The 16,375-nt window shown below is 44.9% G+C and overlaps 1 protein-coding gene across 1 annotated transcript in view; it reads right to left on the bottom strand.

Annotated features, from left to right (window-relative positions):
• Nucleotides 1-14,892: 14,892 nt before the first annotated feature.
• Nucleotides 14,893-16,375, bottom strand: part of shq1 (SHQ1, H/ACA ribonucleoprotein assembly factor) — a 40,922-nt gene continuing 39,439 nt past the window's right edge. The window contains exon 12 of the mRNA XM_021609454.2: nt 14,893-15,844. Within this exon, the coding sequence (XP_021465129.1) occupies nt 15,175-15,844 (670 nt within the window). The 3' untranslated portion in view covers nt 14,893-15,174. The remainder of the gene's footprint in view (nt 15,845-16,375) is intronic.

Below are 16,375 nucleotides of genomic sequence, written 5' to 3'. Positions count from 1 at the left end.
AGAGAAAGACTGAATGACAAAGATACTGATAAAGGGAGAGGGACTGGGAAAGAGAAACCCCCTGAGCTTAGAGAGTGAGGTACTAGAGACAGCACTCAGTGCCCATGTCACATACTCCAGTATCCATGCACATTGTACATTTGGTACTGGCTCTGACCCTGTACATAGCTTCCTACTTCATGTATTATTTCTCATGTTTTTATTTGTATCATTTTGTTTATTAGTTATACTATTTTGAAGACTGCACTGTTGGGTAGGGCTTGCAAGTTAAGAGTTTCACTGTGCATGTGACAAATAAAACTTGAACATCGAGGGTGGATTATTATTGCAGTGGAAAGCCCATACAGTTGTTTTCTCAGAGCTAATGACTTGAGCAGGAGCCCTTTAGACTGTAGAGCCGATTCACAGAGGGTGTATGTGTGTAGAATCCTCCCAGAAGCCTGTGTTTAGAGCGTCAAGGGAGAGCCTTTGTTCCAGGCCTGTTAGCTACATGCTAACGTCCGTGAGGCATCATTAGAGTGCAGACTGGTCTGCGCCCAGTGCAGAATGAAAAGGGGAGAACAGACACAGGCACTTCAGACAGAGTCCAGAGGTCAGTGTCCCCTGGACACACCAACCACAGAACAAAACACAGCCCCTGCTATGCTGCCTGCCTCTGAGGCTGACATGTGAGCCTCCCGCTTTGCTCAGTGCTAAGGCGCAGCGACTCTTTTGCTTTGAAGAAGAAATGTGTTGAAACGTGTAAGCACCTTTATGATGATTCTAAATCCGGCGCCCGGCTTAAAATGAAGTGATCCATCAAGAGCTCATTGACGTTATGAGACCTGTCCCTGGTTTACTTTTTCATCCGGCACTAGTTCATTTCAGGACTCATAAAATAAGCACTTTGAAGCACATTGAAAAAACAGAGGAGAGGATAGGAGAAGACAGAGGGAGGAAGTGAGAGTGAACATCGGAGCAGCTTTGGCTTGTTGTTTAAATACTCCCACAGCACTTACTGGCTCCCTCCAGCAGTATCTCATGCTAAAATATTAATCATATTTGACAGCTGTTTAAACTATAAAAACAAATAAAGGATTGTGGCTGGGAAAGCAAAAAAGAAAAGCCAGATGAGGACTGGAAATAGCTAAAAAGTCAGAGACAAGAGGTTTTATTATATTCCGCGCGGCAACATTCAAAACATTCCGGGTAGAATGTTAATATGACCCTATGACCTGTACTGGTGTAAAAGAACCCTGCTGTCATCTCCATTTCATGACTCTTTCTCTGGAACAGCCGGGAAAAGCAGTGTCAATGTAGACGGACAGTGTTTAATGAGATAAATGGGGTATAATCACGAGAGAGGTGTGCGATGATATGCACGTGCACACATGCTGACACATACATGCGGACAAACACACAGCCCGAGCAAGGAAGAAGTCATTTGCTGCATTTAGCAGCCTGATAGCACACGTCCACTATGAATGGGGAGTGATTTAACGGACATTGCTCACACCAATTAGGGTGAATCAGTGAGGCAGCGCTGCGGCAGACAAGTGGATACAGGCCCTGTCAACACACAAACATTGCATGGAGGTATCCTGTTCCGCCTGAAACAGCCTCCAACATTCCATAGTGCAATAAACATTACTCATAGAAGGCCAACAGTTCAGTTCTATAACATGGCCTACAGTGCCTTGCGAAAGTATTCACCTGCAACCTGTAATTTAAATTAGTTTTATTTGGATTTCATGGAATGGACGTACACAAAATAGTCCAAATTGGTGAAGTGAAATGAAAAAAATAACTTTTTAATTCAAATGGAAAAGAGGTGTGTGCATATGTATTCACCCCCTTTGCTATGAAGCCCCTAAATAAGATCTGATGCAACCAATTACCTTCAGAAGTCACATAATTAGTTAAATAAAGTTAACCAGTGTGCAATCTAAGTGTCAAATGATCTGTCACAATCTCAGTGTATATATACACACACCTGTTCTGAAAGGCCCCAGAGCCTTCAACACCACTAAGCAAGGGGAACCACCAAGCAAGCGGCACTATGAAGACCAAGGAGCTCTCCAAACAGATCAGGGTTGGGTTCTAAAAAAATATCCGAAGCTTTGAACATCCGACGGAGCACCATTAAATCCATTACGAAAAAATTGAAAGAATATGGCACCACAACAAACCTGCCAAGAGAGAGCCGCCCACCAAAACTCATGGACCAGGCAATGAGGGCATTAATCAGAGAGGCAACAAAGAGACCAAAGATAACCCTGAAGGAGCTGCAAAGCTCCACAGTGAAGATTGGAGTATCTGTCCATAGGACCACTTTTAGCCATACACTACACAGAGCTGGGCTTTACGGAGGAGTGTCCAGAAAAAAAGCCATTGCTTAAAGAAGAAAATAAGCAAACACGTTTAGTGTTCACCAAAAGGCATGTGGGAGACTCCCCAAACATATGGAAGAAGTTACTCTGGTCAGATGAGACTAAAATTGAGCTTTTTGCCCATCAAGGATAACGCTATATCTGGTGCAAACCCAACACCTCTCATCGCCCCTAGAACACCATCCCCACAGCGAAGCATGGTGTTGGCAGCATCTTGCTGTGGGGATGTTTTTCATCAGCAGAGATTGGGAAACTGGTCAGAATTGAAGGTATGATGGATGGCGCTAAATACAGGGAAATTCTTGATGAAAACCTGTTCGAGTCTTCCAGAGATTTGAGAGTGGAACAGAGGTTCACCTTCCAGCATGACAATGACCCTAAACATACTGTTAAAGCAACACATGTGGTTTAAGGGGAAACATTTAAATGTCTTGGAATGGCCTAGTCAAAGCCCAGACCTCAATCCAATTGAGAATTTGTGGTATGACTTAAAGATTGCTGTACACCAGCGGAACTCATCCAACTTGAAGGAGCTGAAGCAATTTTGCCTTGAAGAATGGGCAAAAATCCTAGTGGCTAGATGTGCCAAGCTTATAGAGACATTCCCCAAGAGACGTGCAGCTGTAATTGCTGCAAAAGGTGTCTCTACAAAGTATTGACTTCTGGAGGGGGGGGGGGGGAATAGTCATGTACGCTCAATTTTTCAGTTTGTCTTGTTTGTTTCACAAGATAAAATATTTTGCATCTTCAAAGTGGTAGGCATGTTGTGTAAATCAAATGATACAAACCCCCCAAAAATCTATTTTAATTCTAGGTTGTAAGGCAACAAAATAGGAAAAATGGCAAGAGGGGTGAATACTTTCGCAAGACACTGTATATATCAACCATGTGAAGAGGCTACAGAATGGCTGAGAGAGAGAGCCAGACAGTCCCAAGTACACCAACACACCACTTTTCATACAATACTGAGGTCACATCAGTTCATGTCAGCCATGTCATGATGAGAGTATACAAAGCATGACAAAATGAGGTACTGGCCGGGACTCCTGGTTCCCTTCCTGTCCTCTGAAGCTGGAGCTGCTCTTGGTTTCAGCGCCATGCAGCCTAGGGAAAGATGATACTGTAGACCAGGGCCACAAAGGGAGAACGGAGCCGCCTGCGCCACATAGCATGTTAGAAAGAGGGAGCACAAAATAAATTATATTTGCACACCTATTGGAGGAGTCAAGCCCTGGAGACCACCTGATACATTTCTTCTTGAGGGCTATTCATATTTTCAAGCACAAGAATCACTATGCCTCTCAGAAAGGGGAGATGGGATTGAGTTTTCTATTAGTATGAACCAAAAGCCGCTACTCTGCCCCCCCCCCCCCCCCCCCCTCCCCTCCCATTGAAAACAGGAGAGGAAATGTGTTTTCCCGTCTGGAATAATGCAGTAAAGGTACATTTTTATGTAGGATTTTCCATCTTTACAGTGTGCTTAGTACTGAGGAGCAACAAGGTCTCAGCAAATACAGTAAGCATTAGCAGTGACAGTAAACCACTTCCTCTGTAAGAATCCACTATTGGTCCTCCTCTGCAGAACATGCGTATTCAGAGACATTTGGCCCAAGACATTCTTTATACTGTTGATCTTCCATCGGTTCAAACCCAATTGACCATCTACTCACACAAAGCAGATGTCACCACCAGTCCCAACTACACTCTGGTCTGACCCTCTCTTCTTATCTTCAGCAGTGATGGATAGATTGGTGGCAGGCAGCTACAGAGGACAATCTCTCACATTAGCCCAGACCAAAGAGTAATTACTGCGGTGTGTTGACCTCTGGGGTCAAAGGTCAAGCACACTGCCAAAAAAGGTGGGCCTATTTATCAAATCTCAGTCAAAACACAGCATACACATTCCATTAATTAATGCCTTGTATAATTTATAAAGGCACATTACTTAAACTGTAGTCCATTGAAAAATGTTCCTTGGTGACCAGTATTAATTGCAGAAGCATGAAATGCAGAGCTTGGCTGTGGTCCTCTTGTCAAGCTCTGAGAAGGCTGCGGTAATGGGAGATGCCGAGGCCACTTTAAGATGAAAAACGGCTATGGAACCTAGTGTCACTTAATCAATGTGAAACCCCAGTAGGGAGAGGTAGCCACATCCCGCAGGGCCACACAGTCCCCAGAATGGAGGAGGTTTTAAATGGGCCACAGTCTCAATGTGGCACCTCATCCCAGTCACACTGATGATTAGCCACCTAGGGGCTGGTAGGGAGGTTGCCCCTTCTTGGGACTCGCTTAACGACACCATCCATCTCCCTAACCCAAATACTACAGAGACCACCTACCTAAGAAACCATCATGACCACTGACTCCTGAGCCTTACTTCTGCAATATCCTTCAGGAAATATTACCACGTGCTACAATGATGCACGATCACTCCCTCGCTCACCCACTAAGCACTTGAGTTATATTGTAGACCACAGGAGGTTGGTGGCACCTTAATTGGGGAGGACGGACTCATAGTAACGTCTGGAATGGAATAGATGGAATGGTAATCTAACTCAAACACATGGTTTCCATGTGTTTGATACCATTCCATACACTCCATTCCAGCCGTCCTCTTCTCAGCAGCCTCCTGTGTTGTTGACATCAAAGACCCTCTCCCATCAAAGCAGTGGTGGCCAACACTCCTCCTGGAGAGCTATACTTCTGATTGACGCTGTTTTGAGCATGCCCTAGTGCTAGTACAGTATGTGGTAGATCACTGCAGAACTCGTACGCATGTGTATGAGTGCTCCTCCACATCAGTTCTGGTATGTGTATCGGTATGTATGGAGTGTGGCGGTTTGTCTCTGCCTGCTCTCTGGCCCTCCATCTATGCGCTGCTTGAGGCGCTATTAGCGCTCAAACAAACAGCTCCTGTTCTCAGCTCCACACAGAGCCCTCATCTATCTGCCTGACGTGACATGTGCTTCCTTGTTTGTTTTCTATCCTCACCCATGAGATGCAAGCAGCTGATGATATTGAGCTGTGTCGACGACACTCCTCCACTCATGCCAAATAAATCAATCACCCCTCCTGCATGCTGCTGTGTCCCCGTTTAGACACCAATCTCCTCTACTCCGCTCCGATCAATCTGGAGCTTCTGCAGGGGCTTACTGTACTGCTGCCTCTCAGAGCGAAAATAGCAAATCGCTTCCCGGCAAGGCACCCCAGCAGCTGACTGATAGAACAGAGGGGTCTTCAACCTTTTGTTGCTAAGGGACCCCCTTCGAGGCAAACCGGCCACCCAGGGACCACCTCCCAGGCAAACCGGTCACCCAGGGACCCCCATCAAACATTAGCAAAAATGTTGTCCAACATCAGGTCAATGATCATGTCAAGGAGAAGTAATTTACATTTCAAAATTAATAGATTTGGTAGATAAGAGTTCAGGTGAGCCTTAGTGCTTCAGCAAACAAAGGAAAGCTCTAGACTGCAGCTGAATCTGGTAATTAATGGTGTGGCTTTTGAACAAGTGGAGGAAACTAAATGACTTGGTGTTACCTTAGACTGTAAACTGTCATGGTCAAAACATATAGATTCAATTGTTAGTAAAGATAGGGAGATGTGTGTCCATAAAAAAAGAGATGCTCCAATTTTGACACCACACTCCAGAAATCAAGTCCTGCAGGCTCTAGTTTTGTCTTATCTTGATTATTGTCCAGTCATGAGGTGAAGTGCTGCAAAGAAAGACCTAGTTAAGTTGCAGCTGGCCCAGAACACAGCGGCACGTCTTGCTCTTCATTGCAATCAGAGGGCTAAAATAAATACTATGCATGCCAGTCTCTCTTAGCTAAGGGTTGAGGAAAGACTGAGGCTGAGTATAGCCCACGAAGATCTCCTCCACCACACAAGTCAGAAGAGGTGCAAAAACAGACAGGAGGATCATGTCAGTGACTCAACCCACTCAAGTAGGGTATAAAGAAAAAAGCCTGGTACGACATGATGCACCCTTCCTAGGGACGGCATGATAGAGCACTATGAAGCTATTGACAAACCCCGTAATAGGCAGAGAACCCCAGTAGAGAAGGGAGCCGGCCAGGCAGAGACAGCAAGGGCGGTTTGTCACTCCAGTGCCTTGCCGTTTACCTTCGCACCCCTGGGCCGACCGCACTCAATCAAATCAAATGTTATTGCTCACATACACATATTTATCAGACGTTTGTGTTCCTAGCTCCAACAGTCCAGTAGTATCTAAAGATTCACAACAATACACAGAAATCTAAAAGTAAAAGAAAGGAATTAAGAAATATATAAATATTAGGATGAGCAATGTCTGAGTGGCATTGACTAAAATACAGTAGAGTACAGTATATATACATGAAATGAGTAAAACAGAATGTAAATATTATTAAAGTGACCAGTGATTCCATCTCTATGTACATTTTTTTTTATCTTATCTTTATTTAACGAGGCAAGTCAGTTAATAACAAATTCTTATTTTCGATGACGGCCTAGGAACAGTGGATGTTCTTGTTCAGGGGCAGAACGACAGATTTTCATCTTGTCAGCTCGGGGATTTGATCTTGCAACCTTTCGGTGACAAGTCCAACGCTCTAACCACTAGGCTACCTGCCGCCCCATAGGGCAGCCTCTAAGGTACAGGGTTGAGTAACTGGGCGGAAGCCAGCTAGTAATGGCTATTTAACAGTCTGATGGCCTTGAGACTAAAAAACAGCTTGGGTCTCTCGGTCCCAGCTTTGATGCACCTGTACTGGCCTCGCCTTCTGGATGATAGCGGGGTGAACAGGCCCTGGCTCGGGTGGTTGATGTCCTTACTGTTCTTCTTGGACTTCCTGGGACATCGGGTGCTATAGATGTCCTGAAGAGCAGGCAGTACTGCTTGGGCAGACAGCTCCCCCTCTGGAGAGCCCTGCGGTTGCGGGCGGTGCAGTTGCCGTACCAAGTGGTGATACAGACTGACAGGATGCTCTCAATTGTACGTCTGTAAAAGTTTGTGAGGGTCTTAGGGGCCAAGCCAAATTTCACCAGCCTCTTGAGGTTGAAGAGGCACTGTTGCACCTTCTTCACCATATTGTCTTTGTGGGTGGACCATTTCAGATTGTCAGCGATTGTCCGTTTTCTCCTGAAGTCCACAATCAGCTCCTTCGTTTTGTTGATGTTGAGGGAGAGGTTATTTTCCTGGAACCACTCTGCCAGGGCCCTCACCTCCCTGTAAGCGGTCTCGTCGTTTGTTGGTAAATCAGGCCTACTACTGCAAACTTGATCGAGTTGGATGCGTGCTTGGCCCCTAAGACCCTCATGGGTGAACAGGGGGTGCAGGAAGGGGCTGAGCACGCACCCTTGTGGGGTCCCTATGTTGAGGATCAGTTTATTGGAGGTGTTGTTTCCTACCTTCCCCACCTGGGGCTGGCCCGTCAGGAAGTCCAGGACCCAGTTGCACAGGGCGGGTTTCACACCCAAGTTTAATGATGAGCTTGGAAACTACGGTGTTGAAGGCTGAGCTATAGTCAGTGAACAGAATTCTTACATAGGTATTCCTCTTGTCCAGATGGGATAGGGCAGGGTGCAGCGCATTGGCGATTGCATCATCTGTGGATCTATTGGGGCGTTATGCAAATTGAAGTGGGTCTAGGGTGTCAGGTAATGTGGAGGTGATATGATCCTTAACTAGCCTCTCAAAGCAGTTCATGATGACAGAAGTGAGTGCTACAGAGCAATAGTCATTTAGTTCAGTTACCTTTGTTTTCTTGGGTACAGGAACAATGGTGGACTTCTTGAATCAAGTGGGGACAGCAGACTGTGATAGGGAGAGATTGAATATGTCCATAAACACTCCAGCCAGCTGGTCTGCGCATGCTCTGAGGATGCGGCTAGGGATACCGTCAGAACCGGCAGCCTTGCAAAGGTTAACACGCTTAAATGTCTTACTCACGTCGGCCACGGAGAATGAGAGCCCACAGTCCTTGGGAGCAGATCGCGTTGGTGGCACTGTGTTATCCTCAAAGAGGGCGAAGAAGAAGTTTAGCTTTTCAGGGAGCAAGACGTCGGTGTCCGTGACGTGGCTGGTTTTCCCTTTGTAATCCGTGAATGTCTGTAGACCTTACCACATACGTCTCGTGTCTGAGCTGTTGAATTCCGACTCCACGTTGTCTCTGTATTGACATTTCGCCCTTTGATTGCCTTACGGAGTGAATAATTACACTCTTTGTATTCAACCATATTCCCAGTCACCTTGCCGTGGTTAAATGCAGTGGTTCGCGCTTTCAGTTTTGCACGAATGCTGCCATCTATCCACAGTTTTTGGTTTGGGTAGGTTTTAATAGTCACAGCGGGAACAACATCCTCTATACACTTCCTGATGAACTCAGTCACCCTGTCCGTGTATATGTCATTGTTATTCTCAGAGGCAACCCGGAACATATCCCAGTCCACGTGATCAAAACAATCTTGAAGCATAGATTCTGATTGGTCAGACCAGCGTTGAATAGACCTAGACGGGTACTCCCTGTTTGAGTTTCTGCCTATAGGAAGGGAGGAGCAAAATGGAGTCGTGATCTGATTTGCCGAAGGGAAGGTGGGAAGGTTCTTGCAGCCATCCCGGAAGGGAGAGTAACAATGGTTGAGATGTTTTGTAGCACGAGTACTACAGGCAATGTGTTGATAGAACTTCGGTCGCGCTTTCCTCAAATGTGCTTTGTTTAAAATCCTCAGCAACAATAAATGCGGCCTCAGGATATGTGGTTTCCAGTTTGCACAAAGTCCAGTGTAGTTCCTTGAGGGCCGTCGAGGTATTGGCTTGAGGGGGACTATACACGGCTGTGACTATAACCGAAGAGAATACTCTTGGGAGGTAATACGGCCAGGTGAACAAAAGGACTTGAGTTCCTGTACGTTATCACAATCACATCATGAGTAGTTAATCGTGAAACATACATCACCGCCTTTCTTCATCCCGGAGAGTTCTTTATTCCTGTCTGCGCGATATACTGAGAACCCATCTGGCTGTATGGATGGGACAGTATATCCGGAGAGAGCCATGATTCCTTGAAACAGAGTATGTTACAGTCCCTGATGTCTCTCTGGAAGGAGATCCTCGGCCTGAGCTCATCTACTTTATTGTCCAAGGACTGAACATTAGCGAGTAAAATACTCAGAAGCGGTGGATGGTGTGCACGCCTCCTGAGTCGGACTAGAAGTCCACTCCAAATACCTCTTCTCTGCCGGCAGCATCTTGGAGCAGCCTCTGGGGTTGAAAAGTCGTATCTGGTCGTAATGCTGGTGAGTTTTTTTGTTGTAGTTTTTACCCCTTTTCCTCCCCAATTTCATCATATCCAATTGATAGCTGCAAATCCCGCACGAACTCCGGGAGAGGTGAAGGTTGAGAACCATGCGTCCTCCGAAACACGACCTTGCCAAGCCACACTACTTCTTGACACACTGCACGCTTAACCCGGAAGGCAGCCGCACCAACGTGTCGGAGGAAACACCGTACAACTGGCGACCATGTCAGCGTGCATGCGTCTGGCCCCCCACAGGAGTAGCTAGAGCGCGATGGGACAAGGACATCCCGGCCAGCCAAAACCTCCCCTAACCAGGACGACGCTGGGCCAATTTGCGCCGCCCCATGATTCTCCTGGTTGCAGACGGCTGCGACGCGGCCCGGGATCGAACCTCGATCTGTACTGATGCCTCTAGCACTGCGATGCAATGCCTTAGACTGCTGCGCCACTCGGGAGGCATAATGCTGTTGAGTTACAGCCACTCTGATATCCAAAAGTAACTTCCGTCTGTATGTAATAACATAAAAAATGTTCTGGGCTAATAATGTAAGAAATAACACACCAAAAAACGAAATACTGCAAAGTTGCTTAGGAGCTAGAAGCAGAGCTTCCATGTCTGTCGGCGCAATCTTGCAATATAATAGGACCTACTGAAGAGATTAGTCTTCAGTAAAGACATAAAGGCTGAGATCGAGTCTGCGTCTCTCATATGGATAGGCAGACCATTCCATAGAAATTGAGCTCTATAGGAGAAAGCTCTGCCGCCAGCTGTTTGCTTAGAAATTCTAGGAACAATAAGGAGGCCTGCGTATTGTGACTGTAGCATACGTGTAGGTATGTACGGCAGGACAAATTGGCAGAGACAGGTAGGAGCAAGTCCATGCAATGCGTTGTAGGTTAGCAGTAAAACCTTGAAATCAGTCCTAGCCTAAACAGGAAGCCAGTGTAGAGGCGCTAGCACTGGAGTAATATGATACAATTTTGGGGTTCTAGTCAAGAATCTAGCAGCTGTATTTAGCACTAAATGAAGTTTATTTAGTGCTTTATCTGGGTAGCCGGAGAGTAGAGCGTTGCAGTAGTCTAATCTAGAAGTGACAAAAGCATGGATTAGTTTTTCTGCATAATTTTTGGACAAAAGCAGTGAAATATGACAAGGCAGGAGCTACTCTTCCTGGGGTCCAAACATTAAAGAACTTACATTACATATAAAACAAAAATTAAAACAGTGCATCATAACATTAGTACACCACTACACATCTACAATACAAAATGTATAATAATGTATGCATATGGGTGTCTGTACGTGTGTGTCTCTTCATAGTCTATGATGTTCCATAAGGTATTTGTTTTCTTTTCTATCTGATTCTACTGTTTGCATCAGTTACCTGATGTGGAATAGAGTTCCATGTAGTCATGGCTCTATGTAGCAATGTGCGCCTCCCATAGTCTGTTCTGGACTTAGGAATTGTGAAGAGACTTCTGGTGGCATGTCTTGTGGGGCATGCATGGGTGTCCGAGCTGTGTGCTAGTAGTTTAAAACAGACAGCTCGGCACATTCCGCTTGTCAACACTTCTTACAAAAACAAGTAGTGATGACGTCAATCTCCCTTCCACTTTGAGCCATGAGAGATTGACATGCACATCATTAAACGTTAGCTCTCTGTGTACTTTTAAGGGCCAGCTGTGCTGCCCTGTTCTGAGCCAACTGCAATTTCCCTAATTCCCTCTTTGTGGCACTTGACCACACCACTGAACAAAAGCCTAGGTGTGACAAAACTAGAGCCTACCTTGATGATAGTGTTGTTAAGGCAGAGTAACGCTTTATTATGAATAGACGTTTTAGCTACTGTTGTATCAATATGTTTTGACCATGACAGTTTACAATCCAGTTTTACTCCAAGCAGTTTAGTCACCTCAACTTGCTAAATTTCCACGATTCATTACGAGATGTAGCTAAGGTTTAGGATTTAGTGAATGATTTGTCCCAAATACAATGTATTTAGTTTTGGAAATATTTATCACTAACTTATTCCTTGCCACACATTCTGAAACAAACTGCAGCTCTTTAAGTGTTGCGGTCATTTTAGTTGCTGTAGTAGCTGACGTGTATGGTGTTGAGTCATCCGCATACATAAACACATTGGCTACCATGTCGTTAGTAAAGATTGAAAAAAGGGGCCTAAACAGCTTCCCTGGGGAATTCCTGATTTTACCTGGATTATGTTGGAGGCTTCCATTAAAAAACACCTTCTGTGTTCTGTTAGACAAATAACTCTATCAACAATATAGCAGGGGGTGTAAAGCCATAACACATATGTTTTTCCAGCAGCAGACTATGATCGATAATGTCAAAAGCTACATTTTTATGAATTTCTCTCATCCAGTCAGTCATTTGTACAACCTTATTATCATCAATTTCTCTCAGCCAAACATCAGTCATTTGTGTAAGTGCTGTGCTTGTTGAATGTCCTTCCCTATAAGAGCGCTGAAAGTCTGTTGTCAATCTGTTTACTGTAAAATAGCATTGCATCTGGTTAAAACATTTTTCCAAAATAATTTATTTTACCAATTAGTTAAAATATTTCCGGGTCAAGGTTGAACTTTTTCAGGAGAGGCTTTATTACTGCAACTTTTAGTGAGTTTGGTACACATCCGGAGAATGTGGAGGGGGTCTGGAAGGGCATCAAGGAATACATGGGATGTCAGAATTTATAGCACGGCTTTTGACAATCCTTGGTTCGGATTTGAGCAGATTATTTGTTGCGACTGCTAACATAAAATGGTGGTCCGATAGTCCAGGATTATTGGGAAAACCATTTAGAACCACAATATTTATTCCACGAGACAAAACTAGATCCAGGGCATGACTGTGGCAATGCGTAGATCCGGAGACATGTTGGACAAAATCCACTGAGTTGATGATGGCTCCAAAAGCCTTTTGGCGTGGGTCTGTGGCCTTTTCCATGTGAATATTGAAGTCACCAAAAATGAGAATATTATCTGCCATGGCTACAAGGTCAGATAGCAATTCAGGAAAGTCAGTGAGGAACGCTGTATACGACCCAGGAGGCCTGTAAACAGTAGCTATAAAAAGGCTGCATAGATTTCATGACTAGGAGCTCAAGACAGAAACGCAGTAATGATTTTTTCCCGTAATTTGGAAAGGTGGCAGGTTTCGGCGGCTCAGACCCAGTAATGAGTGGAGCAGACCCGAGAATGCTTGGGCTCTGACTCCGAGTCGTTGCTTAGTGGGGAAAACTGGTGACGTTTCGATCTATGAATGAGCAACAACGATTGAGCTGAAAGCATTTCTTTCCAGAAGTTATAAGAAAATTGTCCGGCGGAGGAAACTGTGCAGGGTGATTAACACTACAACCTGTATTTACTGGTGGCACAGACGCTGTACCATCCTTTCCTACACTTAAATTTGCCCTTGTCTAACGGCTGCGTCTGAAGCAGAGCTTGCAAAGAGGCTATCCTCACCATAAGGGCGGTAGTTCTGTACTAAAGAGTACAGCAACCACAATGAGAATTATATATTTTTTACCTTTATTTAACTAGGCAAGTCAGTTAAGAACAAATTCTTATTTTCAATGACGGCCTAGGAATAGTGGGTTCAGTCTATTAATGTTATGTATTGTGTCATATTTCATGTGGACCCCAGGAAGTAGCTGCTGCTTTCGCAACAGCTAATGGGAATCCTAATAGCTCGACAACAATGACAAAAATCATGAAACGGGCTTACCATGAAAAACTTCCAAAAAGACTAATTCGAGGCAGAAAAGAGGCACTCAACAAAAAAATGTCAGATAATACATTTTAGCTCATTTTAATCCATTGTTCAAGATCAGTACAGGTGACTGACGTTTCTTCACTGAATAAAACTTCAGCTTGATGTCAAAACATCAGTTTCTTCATTATTTTCACCTCCCAATAACTAAAAGAGGAAGTGTAAACTCTAACATAGCCTATTAGCTGGAAAGGTAGTGTCAAACATATTTTCGCTAAGAGCAGCTGTTGAGCCAGTTGAACAATGGTTAGCCATGTGTTGGCAAAAATGTATCTCCAAGTCAAGAAAGCTTACTAGCAGCCACTGGTAGCCTTTTCGCGGGTGCTCAAAGCCCATGTCAGATACTCCAGTGAGTGTCATTTGCCCAATATTAAAGAGTTGAGAAATAAAGTTGACATATAATTATCCTCTTTTCTACTGTAGGCAGAGGTCATTCAAAATGGTTTATTCTGTTGTTTCTAGCGATATTCATTTAAAACAAAAATATGTAGATTTTCCAAGTACACATATATAGACATACAAAAGTATGTGGATATCCCCTCAAATTAGTGAATTCGGCTATTTCAGCCACACCAGTTGCGTACAGGTATATAAAATCGAGCACACCGCCATGCAATCTCCATAGACAAACATTGGCAGTAGAATGGCCTTACTGAAGAGCTCAGCGACTTTCAACGTGGCATGGTTGTAGGATGCCACCTTTCTAACAAGTTGATTAGTCAAATTTCCGCCCTGCTCGAGCTGCAAGTGCTGTTATTGAGAAGTGGAAACGTATAGGAGCAACAACGGCTTAGCTGCGAAGTGGTAGGCCATAGAAGCTCACAGAACGGGACAGCTGAACGATGAAGCACGTAAAAAATAGTCTGTCCTCGGTTGCAACACTCACTACCGAGTTCCAAACTGCTTCTGGAAGCAACGTCAGCACAATAACTGTTTGTCAGGAGCTTCATTAAATGGGTTTCCATGGCCCGAGGAGCCACACAGAACCCTAAGATCATCATGCACATGGCCAAGCGTCGGCTGGAGAGGTGTAAAGCTCGCTACCATCAGACTCTAGAGGGACAAATCTGGGTTTGGCGGATGCCAGGAGAATGCTATGGACCTCAATGCATAGTGCCAACAATTTTGTAATTTAAGTTCAGACAGCAACAATGTGTGAACACGTTTTAAACTAAAGTTTTTAGTGTTGGCAGGGTACCATGACGTGTACCAGTGTTGGCGGTAAAGTCACTGTATTCTACATGAGAAGTCAATGTCTCAAGAGAAATTCTGAAGCAGCAGCTGACATTTCCTGTTGGGGTCTGTCCCGTTTCTTATCTCCCAACAACCACCCCTTCTCCTTTCTTGGAAGGAAATGGTTGTGCATGAAATGCATATGCTAATCTAAGAGCCTACAAACAAAGTGCAATGCAATGGCTGCATCCCCTTGAATAGATCTGAGTAATCTGCATAATTCATATAATCAGTTTTATTAACAAAATGCTTAGCTTGGTATGAAAAGCTTTGCACATAGACACAAAGTATGGAAGCTTTTGAAACTCCTCAAGTGACACTAACACTAAAATGAGCCATGCTATGTATCTATAAATTAATCAACATTTCCATTTTAGAAGTAAGACAATACAAAAATAACAATACAGAAGTTATTATTGATTGTGGGCAAATAAGCATCCGCGACATCAGCTGTCATGCATGCATGTAAAGTTCCTTAACAACATGTTTTCTGTGACATCTGCTAATAGTCATCCTCATCGATATCATCCTCATCAAGATCATCACCAGTATCTGTTTTGACAATCAGAAGAGGGTTTCTGCGAGGACTCAGCTCTAGGAAAGCCCCTGTGCGGGCAGTATCTGTTGCAGTGGCTGTGGCAGTCGCAGGCTGTGAACAGTCTCTCTCTGCCTCTCCCTGTGCACTGCTCCTGGAATGCCTGCTGCCTCGAGGCTGTGCTGAAATCCACAGCCCCTCCTCCACCCTCTCTCCCAGCTCCTGGATCAGCTGTCTGGGGCAGGACACAGCAGATGGGAGGGTGCTGGGCTTCCTCTCGGAAGATGTGAGAACAGCACAGGACTCCTGGTGGATGGGAGGGGCAGCAGGCTGGGGATGTATGGGGATGGCCTCGGCTCTCTCTCCTCCTCCCTCTGTTCTGTCAGCACAGTCCTTCCCTTCAGCTTCAGAGTCCTCACTCTCCTCAGACGAGTCGCTGCTACTGTCGTTGCTGTCGGACTCCTCTCTGATGTGTGACAGAGGAGTTCTACTGGGGCTTTTCCCCCCGTCCTCCACCTTCTCTTCTTCCTCTACCAGCGTCGCTGCCGTCTCCAGCACCTCCAACTCCAAATCCAGGTCTCTTTTCTGTAGGGATACTTTACGTAAGGGATCGGCCAAAGCTGTCACCTTCCTGGACCTGACAAAGAGAGAAAAAGAGAACGTGATGAGACAGTCAGGAAAGTACAGAAAAGGTGGATCAGTTTCTCTTTTTAAACTTGGAAGCAAATATTTACAAATCCCCCCCCAAAAAATACAAAATCTATTTCAAGAGCTACTTGTCCAACACTGATGAGTAGTAGGTATTACGACTATGCTATATGTACGACTGCGCTTCCTACAAAAAAATATAGCAACGAGATCTCAATCTACAAATCTAATATCCATTACCCAAATCCCAGCCTCATCTGAATGCTAAGTAGACAGCGATTCACAGAGGCATGAGCTCAATGAAATATGTAAATCATGTTTAATAATGTAGGAAGATGAGTGTGTCTGATATGCAGGTTCTGCCCCTCGAGTCTCCCACTGAAGCTCTCCCTGCAGGAGATAAGAGCGAGGCAGATGACAGAGTGATACACGCCTTATACATTATTCATGAAGCTAAACCAGCGCAGGATGTTGCCAAAACTCAAGTGGCTGCTATTCTTCCACGGTGCAGCCGATCGGC

This window comes from Oncorhynchus mykiss, chromosome 7 (assembly GCF_013265735.2).
Source record: "Oncorhynchus mykiss isolate Arlee chromosome 7, USDA_OmykA_1.1, whole genome shotgun sequence".
Lineage (NCBI taxonomy): Eukaryota > Metazoa > Chordata > Actinopteri > Salmoniformes > Salmonidae > Oncorhynchus > Oncorhynchus mykiss.
Note: the sequence above shows the minus strand (reverse complement) of the source record. Positions and strands in the feature narration are given on the sequence as shown.